Source organism: Psammomys obesus, unplaced genomic scaffold, assembly GCF_907164565.1.
Source record: "Psammomys obesus unplaced genomic scaffold, mPsaObe1.curated_primary_1811, whole genome shotgun sequence".
In the NCBI taxonomy this organism is placed as follows: domain Eukaryota; kingdom Metazoa; phylum Chordata; class Mammalia; order Rodentia; family Muridae; genus Psammomys; species Psammomys obesus.
In genome coordinates, this window is record NW_026592118.1 from 32,478,416 (window position 1) to 32,490,625 (window position 12,210).

Consider the following 12,210-nt stretch of genomic DNA (forward strand, 5'->3'; position numbering starts at 1 on the left):
AGATAGATAGATAGATAGATAGATAGATAGATAGATAGATAGATAGATAGATAGATAGATAACAGTTGGGATTATAAAAAACAGTGGAAATCTTAAGAAAGGCCTAAGGAGACATGCTGGTGAAGTATAATAAGTATAATGTGGCCTCTGGGAAGGGGGTCCTAGAACAAAAAAAGGGCTGGTTGTAAAAGCCGAGAACATCAGGACGACGTGAGGGCTTAGTGTGGATTCTAAGTCTGGCTTCCTTGGCTCTGACAAATTCTTTGTATTAACATAATGACAAGAAGATGGTCAAAATATGAAAATGGTATCATGTCTATGGAAAGTGATTCCACAAGTTTCCTGGAAAAATTAAACCTATTATAAAAAAAATTTATCTTAAGCCGGTCATGGTGGCGTACACCTTTAATCCCAGCGCTCAGGGAGGCAAAGGCAGACGGGTCACCGTAAGTTCCAGGCCAGCCGGGTCTATAGAGCAAGTTCAGGAAAGCCAGGGCTACGCAGAGAAACCCTGTCTCAAAAAACCAAACAACAACAACAACAATAATAATAAAGGAATTTTTCATTTTAAAAAACTGTCCGAATTACTCACTGCCAGGGTTGAATAGGAGGGATCAGAACCACTACTTCTTATGCAAACTAATTTTATAATGGAAACAAATTTGGCCTTTACAAGTAGATAATAGGAATTCTGCAACTGATCTGACATGGGACTTGGGACAGCTCACTGACAGCATGACACATCACAGTTCTGATGCATCTTGTGGTGTTTGGCAGAGGAAGTTACTTCTGATAGTGACTGCTTTGTTACCAACTTGCTACTGGGATTCTTGGCCTTCCTGCTAGCAACAGTGTCAACTCTCTCTCTCTTTCTCCTATCTCTCTCCTCTCTGTTTCTCTCTGTGTGTAGATTTACTTTAACCTCGAATTTTTGGTGTGTGTCTCAAATTTTAAGGCTTTCTGGGTACATATATGTATAAAATGTACCTCAACTCTTCCATGCATATTCAATGAACAAATTTTAAACTTTTTGTTGTTGTTGTTCTTTTGATTTTTTGAGACAGGGTTTCTCTTTGTAGCCTTGGCTGTCCTGAACTTGCTTTGTAGACCAGGCTAGCCTCAAACTCACAGAGATCTGCCTGCCTCTGCCTCCCTGAGTGCTGGGATTATAGGTGTGAGCTACCACGCCTGACAACTTTTAAAGGCACAAGCCATTGTTTTTTTTTTCAACTTCAAAAAAGTGACCATTTTGCTTTAAATGATTCTATCTCTCAATATGCCTACTGTAAAATCAAAAGATTCAAAAAAATTCAAAAAAAATGAATTTTATTTTGTATTTATTGAGTCCAGAAGAGTGTTCCCAAGCTCCTGGGTAGAAACTTTTAAATGAGGATACTCCTATGTTTGGTAAAATCCACAGGAACACTGGGTTGTTGGATTTTTTTTTCCATAATAATCAATAACAATTTTTCTAACTCAAGGGGTTAGTCAGTCACAAAGAATGTTTTGGATCTTAATGGTGTTTTCGGATAGGCTGCACAAAGACAAGACAAAAATTTTTTTTTTCTCCCAAAGCAGTAGCAATAAACACAGATTCTGTCAGGAATGGCCCTATTGGTGGCCCAGCGGTAGCACACTGTTCAGTAGACTCTCATGAACAGATTAATTGGCCTCAATCAGTTCTCAGCGGGGAAACCCACCTCGTGGTAAATATCGCCACGACTGGTATTAATTACCTCAGTTGTCACCTGTCAACAGCTGAAGAGCCGGGAGCTGAGTGAGGAGGCAGCAATCTTGATGCGACCAGCAGAGATAGAGCTGTAAAGGGGACAGGGACTCATTGCCAAGGCCACTGTAGCGGGCCGGTGGCCCACCAGGCTTCTCTCTTGTGGGGAGGCACAGATTCAATATGATTCCAGTCTCACCGGAGCTGGAGAATCAGAAGCGTAGTGCCTGGGAAGAGAGGTAGTGCGTCCCAGAAACAGAGGGTACCAGCACTCAGTCCTGACAGTTGCTCTGATGTACTACTGGCCTTGATGCTCTCATGCTGTGTGGTTCAAACCTGGGCTTTGTCACTTTTTCTATTTGTGTGATCATAGGTCAGTGCCTATACTTTCCCTGAGCCTAATGTTTCTTTCTCTGGAAACACAAAGGCAAAATAAGCACCTGACAGGGCTGGTATAGTGAAGTCTGAGAGCTGCTTAAAACGTAACAAGTTCTCAAAGCCTCAGGGTGCCTCACCACCACCACACAGTTACATAACGTATGCTTGTTAGCCTGCCTGGCAACGAGCAGGAAGACTCAGCATGTCTCCTGCCTTCCTGTATTAACCAAAAAGAAGCCAGGCCGGCCTGATAATATGTCAGAGTCATTGATCACGGTCTCAGAGTTATTACAGAAAAGAAGTGAAGCAAGGGGGGGGGGGGAGGTAAAAAACCGAAACCGTGAAGGAAATAAAGTGGTGGCACTCTCTCCGGGGAATGTATGATCGACTTCTCAGAGGGGCCACTTTTTAAAATGGTGTGTATTCCCATAAAGGAAGTGTCAGAGAAACCGGCCTACATTCTGCAAACGGATGCCCATCCCCACAAGAATGCTAGTTCACACTGTACTGAAGAGCTCACTTAAGCCACCAAGACTGGACCAATGTTTGTGCTCAAGTTCATGTGAGAAAGGCACATTGGCCAAAATGAGGAGTCCTCTGGATTTCCATTATGTTTGCGGACATTTCTGCAGATCAAGAGTCGAGTCATCCCTAACTGTATGTAGGACATGCTATTTCCAAGAGTCTCCAAAGTATGTCAACGAGTTCTAACTGCCTGGAAGTGGGGGAGGGCAAAGGAAAAGCCCCTTTTGTTTTCAGGGTAGGAGCTATCATGCTCCTCTTATCAACTGAAAATTATTAAGTCAGAACATGACAAGTTAGAGGCAGCCTGGGTTACATAGCAAGGCAGTCCCTAAAACAAACAAACAAACAAACAAATAAAGATTTAGATAACGTACCAGTTTTGAGGTGATTGCTATTTAAAACAAACAAAAAAATCACAGGAGAAGAAAAAAAATATGTGAAATAGTAGATACCATGTATTTCATTGTAGAATATAAAGTGATAAAACTATTTTAAAAATATGGCGGTTTTCCAAAAAACTACAAGAAGAACTACAATCACCATTCCACTTATGAATATATTCCCAGAAGAATTAAAAGCACATTTCAAAGAGGTATCTTCATGCCCATGTTCATGGCAACATTACTCACAAAACCCAAAGGAAGATGTCACCCAAGTGTGGTATGTTAGATAAATCAATAAAACAAATGTTATCCACAAGGTCAATGGACTGCTATTTAGCATTCAAAAGGAAGGAAATGGTATGTCTGGACAACCATGAGGATGATGTGATAAGAGAAATAAGACAAACACGGAACAGTTGGTTCCACTAATACACGGTACTTAGTCACAGACAAGGGGTTAGAGAGGAGAAAGAATGGAGTTAGTGTTTAATGGGAGCGTGGTTTCAATGGTGATGATGAAAGGTTTCAGTAGTTTCATAATACCGTGAGTATATTTAGTGCCACAGAACTGTGTGTTTCTCAGATTGTTAGGGCCATAAGTCTTATATAAGGAAGGTTTCACCAGTTTATTTTTATTTATTTTTTTAAGGTTTATTTATCTTTATGTGCATTAGTGTTTTGCCCACATGTATGTCTGTGTAAGGGTGCCTGATCCCCTGCAGCTGGAGTTACAGACACTTGTGAGCTGTTACGTGGGTGCTGGGACTTGAACCCAGGTCCTCTAGAAAAGCAGCGAGTGCTTTTAATTACTGAACCATCTCTCCAGCCCCTGCCATTTTTTTTAAATAAATAAATAAATAATTTTAAAGGGGTTTCAAAAATAAGGGCTGTAAATTGCTCAATTGGCAAAAATGCTGTGCACATGAGTTCAGATTCCCCAGTGCTGATGTAAAAATTCTGACACAACAGTGTGTATCTATAACACTGGTATCCTGAAGGCAGGCACCACACGGGCTAGCCAAGCCAGCTAATCAGTGAGCTCCAGCTCAAAAAAAAAAAAAAAAAAGCTGGAGAAATGGTTAAAAAAGATACCCTTTGGTTGACCTCTGGCTTCTGCATACTTGTATACCCACACACATGTATGACCACATACATGAATGTATACACACATAAGTAGACAGAAGCATTTAAGGCTCAGGAAAGTCACCCATATAGTGGGTATCAGAGTAGAAACTTAGATATTGAACTTACAAGATCTTTCCATGCCAATGTCTCTTTGGGCATGGAAACTGGAGCTGGAGCTCAGAAAAAAAGCCGGGGGCAGTGCATAATGAACTGAAAAAAAATAGCAATTACAGCAATCCAGATGTTTGTTCCAGAGATGAGAAGGCTTCTAAGCCCACGACGTTGGAAATCTATCTGCACTCTTAAAAAATAATTCGTATTTCACATACCACGCATCACAATTGGTTTTGATGTCAACTCACCACAAATTACTAGGAAGCCTCACCTGAAGAACCACACTAATTGCCTTGATTGGTGTGGGAAGACCCTTTCCAATTGTGGGCAGCACCTCCTGGCAGCAGCCTAGATGAAAGCAGTGCAACAGAAGGAAGAAGAGCTTCTCTCCTTTTCTTCTTGGCCTTCCCTTTTGCCAGGAGTTGATTTGCCCCATTGATGATGATGATGGTGATGATGATGATGATGATGATGACTATGGTGATGATGTTGCTGATGCTGCCTTCAAACCAGTGTTTCTAGCCATCCATTGTGGACTAAGAGAACAACTGCTGTCCAGGAAACCTCCAGGCTTTTGGGGTCAGACTGAGACTTCTGGGGCACCGTTCTCAGTTCACCTTGTGAACTGAGTAACTACTGGTTGTCACACACACTCAGACTGCAAGCGAGAGACAGCTTGTAGGACTCTGTTAAATGCTGAGGACTGAGTTCACTACCAGGTTCTGAACCCCTTAGACATTATGTTAACTGTTGTTACCATTTTAAGTGGCTTAGTAAATCCATTCTAAGTACATTCAGCACACTGGTTCTGCTCCTCCAGAGAACCCTGGATAATATACCATACACCCACATTTATCATCCACAGCTTTGTGCCTTTTAGACAAATTTCCAAAGATGTGTGGCTGTCACTTATCCTTGTGTGGCTTTCTCGGCTTGGTTCTCACATCAATAATGCTGTCCGCACTCATCCATATTATAGGCTGCTTAGTAGTTCATGCCCTTTTATTGCTGAACAACATTCATGAGGACTTCTCACATCTGTGTTTCCCCTCCTTAGTGGATGGGTATTTCAGTTGTTTCTGCCTTTTTACTGTTAGAAGTGGTGTCGTTATTGGCATTAGTGCCTAGGTCTCCATGTGAACCTCTGTATTCAGTGACCCTGAGTGTTCCTGAGTGAGAGAGAGAGTTGCCGGGTCATATGGTAACTGTCCAGTCTTCTGAAGAGTACTCAGTTTGCAGAGTAGCCGCCATGTTGCATTCTCACTGGAAGTTTAGTGAGCATTCCACTTCCCCCACAGTCTAGTGCAGGCTTCTAGTTTGCCTTTTGGACTATGTGCCACTGCATAACCACTGCTGTATGCTTGCAAGGGTCTCACAGTGAAAGGCATGCCAACGCCAAAGAATTTTTGAAACAGCTTATTGGGGTGGTTGGCTTCTACCACCAAGTTTGGTGGAATCAAACTTTAGACTCAGCTGCTTTGCTTTTTTTTTTTTTTTAAGTGCAAACTGAGCTGAGAAGTAACGGCCAGCTAATTCAATGTCTGCCAGGCAGATCTCAGTACCAATCAAGTGATAACTTTGTGAACATGGTTGCTCCTCTTAGAGTTTGGAATAATGGCATGCACATGACAGGACAGACTGTCAGAGAAAGAGAGGGAGGACACAAATGGGTGTGAAGGAGCCTTTCCCTCCATCTCCATCTCTCATTGACATGAGTGTCAATTCATGTCTCCTGGCAGGTTCATCACCTTCACACCTTCCACACGTGAGTATTTGGTAGCAGCATTCTCCAGTTACATGTGTTTCCATTAGCAAAAGAAATATCCCTGAGATTTTCTTAGGTACTTGCAGAAATACACACCCATTCAGTGGTCGCCAGAAGGATCCGATCTGTCTGCCTCATGGCCTTCTGGCAGTTAAGCATTTACTTTAAGGCAAATAAAATGTCAGCCACCATTAGAGAGCATCTGGTAACAATATGACCATTCCATCCCTGGGGACCGACCTCTCCCCCAGAAGAGATGGTACTTGAAATAGGAGAGGCAGGACCTCCTCCCTCCCACCCGGGCATGGTGGCTAGGGAGTGGGCAGACCGCCACCCACAGAAGGACACGGGGAACCAGATCAAATATGAACCTAGGGGGCAAGCTTCCCAGACATCAGTGACCAAAGGCTGTTCACCCTCGCTAGATGGGTCTGTGGTTAAGGGGGAGTCTGATCCCTAAGCTGGCCTAGATTAACTCTACAAAATGTAAACCAGCCTCCACAGCCACTTAAAGAAGAGTTTGGGCTGACTCAATTGAATGCAGTGGTGTGCTGTGAGTGACAGGAGATGCTCAAAGTGAAGAGACCCTGTCGGAGCTACTCACCCCCATGAATGGGGCAAAACGAACAGTTCTCTTGAAACAGAGGGGGAGAATGTGTAACCCACTCTGGTGGGCCATGTGACAATGTGGGTGATAAGGAGGGTTGATTTGCCGAGAGATGACTATAACCAGGCAACCTGACTATGGCTGAAAGATGAGACATGTCTTCAGTAGTCTCTGGGTAAGCGTCTCGGTGGAAAAACATTTGTCAACAGAGGTTGCTCCTCACAGTGTTGGGATGTTCCCTGTTCTGATGTGGGAGGAATCATGCTCTTCCTGTTGGAAGCACTGTCGCCCTATTCACTGTGTGTGGAATATATTCAGGGTCGCCAGCTTTAAAGCTCTTAACTTATAGGCTTTTCATATTTCCAGACCTCTGATTTGACCAACAACATGGCCACACCAATGAAATCACGAGCTTTGTAAAAACAGAGTTCAACCGGAGTGTCAGGAGCACTTACTTTGATGAAATGGTTAGCATTGTCCAAAACTTCTCACCAACTTCATGCCTTCTCTCTGAGGGGAACTGCTTTATTAGAATTCGTAAAGGCTGTCCATAGTTTCTTCAAAGTAAAGGCCTTAACAATTTAAAGAATAAAATATAATAAGTACAGTTTTTAAATGTAAGAATACTGATACACACATGTGTTTGATTTCTTTGTGGACAGTTATAACGATGTAACCCAGACTGGCCTTAAACTCCTGATTCTCCTGCCTCTAAAACCAGGGACAGGATTACAAATGTGTACCACTGAACTGGACCACATGTGTATTCTTATAGAGCCCTGAAGAATAAAGAAAACAGCCTCATTCCAAGTAATTTTTCTTGCCTACACTTTCTTAATCTTAGTTTAATAATGCCTTATTACAGTTTAATAATTGCCTTATTAAATAACTAAGCTAACATACAATTTTAGTACCTAGGAAAGTGGTTAATTTTAAAGTGACATTAGTATTAATAAAATGCTTTCTTAGATAATTATCTTTGCAAAATATGCTGCTAAAAACAAGGACAAAAAATAGATAGATAGATAGATAAACAACCCTTCTTTTTTTGACATGGCAGGTCCCTTTCCTTGTCCTCCTTTTTACCTGACAGCTAAGTGGGAGAATGCCATCACCGTCTGTGCTTTTCACTGACGGACAGTAAATTCCATGACAGTCCCTCAGCAACAGCAGTTAAGTCAGTGGCCAGATGAGCAGCAGAGAGATGCACACGGCTCCAAGTGTGACCTCCCACCCCCACCTGAGGGTGGCTGAGGCAAAATCCACAAAGCTGAAGAACTCTCACTGCCAGGGCTGTGGATGGAAAGAAAAGGAGCCTAAGCTCTGGGGTGAAAACTTTTAAAATTTAAGCCAATCACGCAAATGCTTGTCACCATCACTCCAAACACCGGCGGGACTTAAGAACTGCTCAGGAAGCGACCAGATTCTAACCCTACTTTCCAGGTGCACCATTAATATCACACTGCCAGACCCGCCCCATGGAAGAAAGCCAGCCCCTATCAGTGTTAACAATACCCTGATAAGCTTGTAGCTAGGAGCCAACCAAAGTTGTTCTCTTAGAGGCTCCACCCAGTAAGGTCTCGAAACAGATACTGAGACTCACACCCAAACATTGGATGAAGCATGAGGAGTCTGCTGGAAAAGAGGGGGCAGGATAAATGGTCCCGGAGGTGACCAAAGCTCCACAAGACCATCAGAGGCAATCAAGCAAGCCGCAGAGGGGCCTATGGACTCTGAAGCAGCAACCAAGGACAATGCATGGCTGGACCTAGGTCCTCTACTTATGAGTAGCTGATGTGCATCTTGGGCTTCATGAGGGCCCACTAGTTAGGGGAGTGGGGGATATCTCTGACATGGACTATGTTGCCTGCTTTTTGATCACTTCCCCTTGAGAGGACTGCCCTACCAGGCCACGGGGGAGGAAGACATACTCAGCCCTCATGTGAACAGATGAGCTTGGTAGGGGGGCTCCCCTATTCTGAGGAATAGGGGAGGGGGTTTGGGAAGGTGGGTGGGACTGGGAGGAGAGGAGGTAAGGGCCTATGATGTAAATTGAATGAATTAATTATTGGAAAAATGGAAGAAAAAAAATGCCTTAGTGTTTCCATATGAATGACAATATCATATCATGTATGGCAAACCCTGGAGATGCTTACCGAACTTTTCATACCTAAAACTATGATGATGTAGGTGGAGATGGATACATAAGCAAAAAGGTAGAACATTTGCAGAATGTGCATTTATGTAAATCATCACACAATGCAAATGTGTTATAATTAGTGTGATGTGCTTAAAATAGGAGAAACACTGATTAACATAACTATACTTCATTTTCTAAATATCAGATGAAAATAAGTATGTGTGCTTTTATTCCTCTTGATGATATCATAAAAATTGCTTTTCACTGTGTACTGGAGATAAATAGAACTCTGGATTCCAGATGGGGCTTTGTCATATTGGGAAAGTTCTGAACTCATTTAGCAGACCCAGAGCCTAATTGTTTAATGAATGAATGAGTGAATAAAGGTACAACCAGTGAATGAATGGACAAGTGGTTATTAGCTCCAGCCTGTGGAGTGGATTCTAATTCATTGTTATCTCTTACTGTTTGTTCTCCAGTCCATCCCAGCAAACAAACTGTGTGAGATTTGCAGGAGACTTAACTGAAACTCGGAAGCAATCAAGTGGTTGAATTTCAGGTTTTTCCAATTGAATGACATTCCTTTATCCATATTGATTTGGGGTTTGGTAAATTCAATTGGTGATATCACCTGGATGATTTTAAGACTCTAAAACTTTTTTTTTTCTAAGTTTCCAACATAGCTCACGGAACATAAGAATTTCATCAACTGAAAACTAAGAATCGTTTCTGTGGGATGTGTAAAACAAGAAGCTGACCAGCATTATGTTCTTTTTCTTTAATTCAGCATCATTATTGAGAGTTATTCTTGGACTTTATGAAAACCAGATTGGAGCATGGGCATGTTCTCTGTCGAGCTGTGTTCAAGGAATTGGAACTGAAAATCATTCAAACTAGGAAAACATGACATTGAAAAATAGTCTACATTCTTTCTTCTCCCTCAGAGTGCCTGAGACACTTTTTGACTTGGGCATCTTATGCAGATTGCAGTTCTGTTTTTATTTTTATACTTATTAAGAAATGGGCAGTTTGTGCAAGACATGGTGATACATGCCTTTAATCCCAGCACTTAGGAGGTAAAGACACACAGATTTCTGTGAGTTCGAGGCCACTCTGGACTTCATAGTAAGTTCTGGGACAACAAATGAACAAATAAAAAAACCACCAAATAAATAGAAGGAGGAAGGGTGGTACAGAGAGAAAGAGAGAAGAAACGAAGGAGGAAAGGATGAAAACAAAAGCAAAGAAAGAAAGAAGGAAATTAGGATAGAAGGATGCTTTGCTGTCAGAAACAAGTCACATCTCCTTCCTTTGATTGCTGTTCTGTTTGCTTTTACCAATGACAACATTTTGATGCTTGAGCCCTCAAAATCTGTGCCTCTTCCATGGCCCCTTCCAGCCCAGTCAGGTCTCAGACTGGTCAGCAATCTTCAGTTCACCCTTGTTATCTCATTACTCTGAAATGCAATTCTTTTTTTTTTTTTTTTCTGTCTCTACTCAGTTTTTCACAAAAATTTCAAGGTCTAATACATCTCCTTCCATGAAGCATTTTTACGTACCCTGGCTTTTCTACCCCACCACCTTCATCTAACTAAATGTAACCTTCCAGGGACCTTCAGCTGCTTCACACACAGACACACACCTGTGGTTTAATGGGATCCTGTATTACATTCCTGGCTACTCCTTTAGTGTATAAACTGTATCCTGCACCAGGATGGTGCACCCAAGACGCAACAGAGAAGCAAATTGCATCTTCTTTATTTGCCAAGGCATGTGAGTGCCGTCATCGTGGTGTCTACGCCAGGGGCACCTTTTCTTGCTTTACATGAAGGCACAGTCTTCGCCAACAGTTGTTCTGCTCATCTGAACCCATGTTTCTTCACTCCCTTTAGCGAGCTCACATCTGTTGAGGCCATTCACTGTGCCTTTATTTACATCCTTCTTGGTATAATGCCTTCCTTATATTTAGTAAGTTCTCAGCAACTGTTCATTGAGTTTAATTGAAGGAATGAAATGTGTTTATTGAAAGCACGACTCCAGTTTATAAATGCAATATGGAAAGTGCTTCAGGAATCAAAAGGAATGTAGCAGAGGGAGGACCTGCCTGCCTTTAAGTGCCTCAACTAACTTGTTTCACATGAGCTGCAGTGCCAAGTAGTCTTTTGTGGAATTCCAGAAGCCACACTGTGACATTATGACAGAGCATGGTCAGGTTGGATTGAAGTCCATTTCTGACTGCTTGTTAAAATAGGCAAAGGCTAGCATTAAAATTTGTCTGAAGTGGGCAGGAAAAGGTCATGGAGAATGCCCATGGGAGGTGAGGGAACTTTAGGAGGAGCAGGCTGGATGCATCGGAGGTCAGACTACTTCCTAGAAGCCTACGTTATGCCAAAAAATTAAAATAAAATAAAAAAAAAACAAGTTAAAATTCTTGAAGCTAGAATTACTTTGCCTCTGTGCTGCATTCAGAGTAAAGAACTGCCTTGGTCAGGGCCTGGGTGGAAAATTCATATTGTTTCTATCACAATTTTATTCAAGACATGGGAAATGTCCATAAGGCAAGCTTTATAGACCACAGAACAATGATGTGTTTAAGATAGGTTTTATGCCTATTCAACAACATAGCCAAGACTTCAAATTTTAGATTTCAAGGGGGAAAGACATTGGCTGACCTCTAAGAAATCCTGTGTTGGTGTATAAAATGCCCTACTATCTGTTTCATAATTCAAATTAACATTACTATATGGCCTCTAGGAGGAACTGAAGTCTAATGAGCTATCTTCTGTCTGGGAAGAAAACAGAGACAATTCAATGACCATTCACTGTGTTTCTCTCCTTCTCCCACACAGTCCTCTGTGATGTCAGTCTGCTTTGCCCGTTTTCATCCTAATTTGGTGGTTGGTGGCACCTATTCAGGCCAGATTGTCCTCTGGGACAATCGCAGTCATCGAAGGACCCCTGTCCAGCGGACCCCCTTGTCAGCTGCTGCACACACAGTAAGTCAAGCTTCTACCCCATCCCTACCTGAGAGAGGACAACAGTGTGGCTAAGTCAGAAGTAACCAATTTATGAGGACTGAGTTCCTAACTGACGACAATACCGCTTAGTAAACAGTGGAGAAAGTATGAATCTGTGTAACTCTGCCTAGAGCTCTAGAAGCTAATATAGGAGAATTGCAAGTCTGAGGGCAGTCTGTACCACAGAGCAAAACCTATTTCCAAAAATAAGTGAGCTTAAAAAAAGAAAGTATTGGCTTATACTTAGGAGGCACAGACAGATGGAGCTCTACGAGATCTAGACCAGCCTGATCTACATATTGTGCTCCAGGACAGCCAGGACTACATAAGAAAAAGCAGTTGCTGGGCAGTGGTGGCGCATGCCTTTAAACCCCAGCCCTCTGGAGGCAGAGGCAGGCAGATCTCTAAGTTCAAGGTCAGCCTCGTCTAC

The 12,210-nt window shown here is 42.4% G+C and overlaps 1 protein-coding gene across 1 annotated transcript in view; it reads left to right on the plus strand.

Moving 5' to 3' along the window:
* Dync1i1 (dynein cytoplasmic 1 intermediate chain 1) overlaps nt 1-12,210 on the plus strand; it is a 215,085-nt gene that overhangs the window by 138,127 nt on the left and 64,748 nt on the right. The window contains exon 7 of the mRNA XM_055612917.1: nt 11,613-11,759. Coding sequence (XP_055468892.1) covers nt 11,613-11,759 — 147 coding nt within the window. The remainder of the gene's footprint in view (nt 1-11,612; nt 11,760-12,210) is intronic.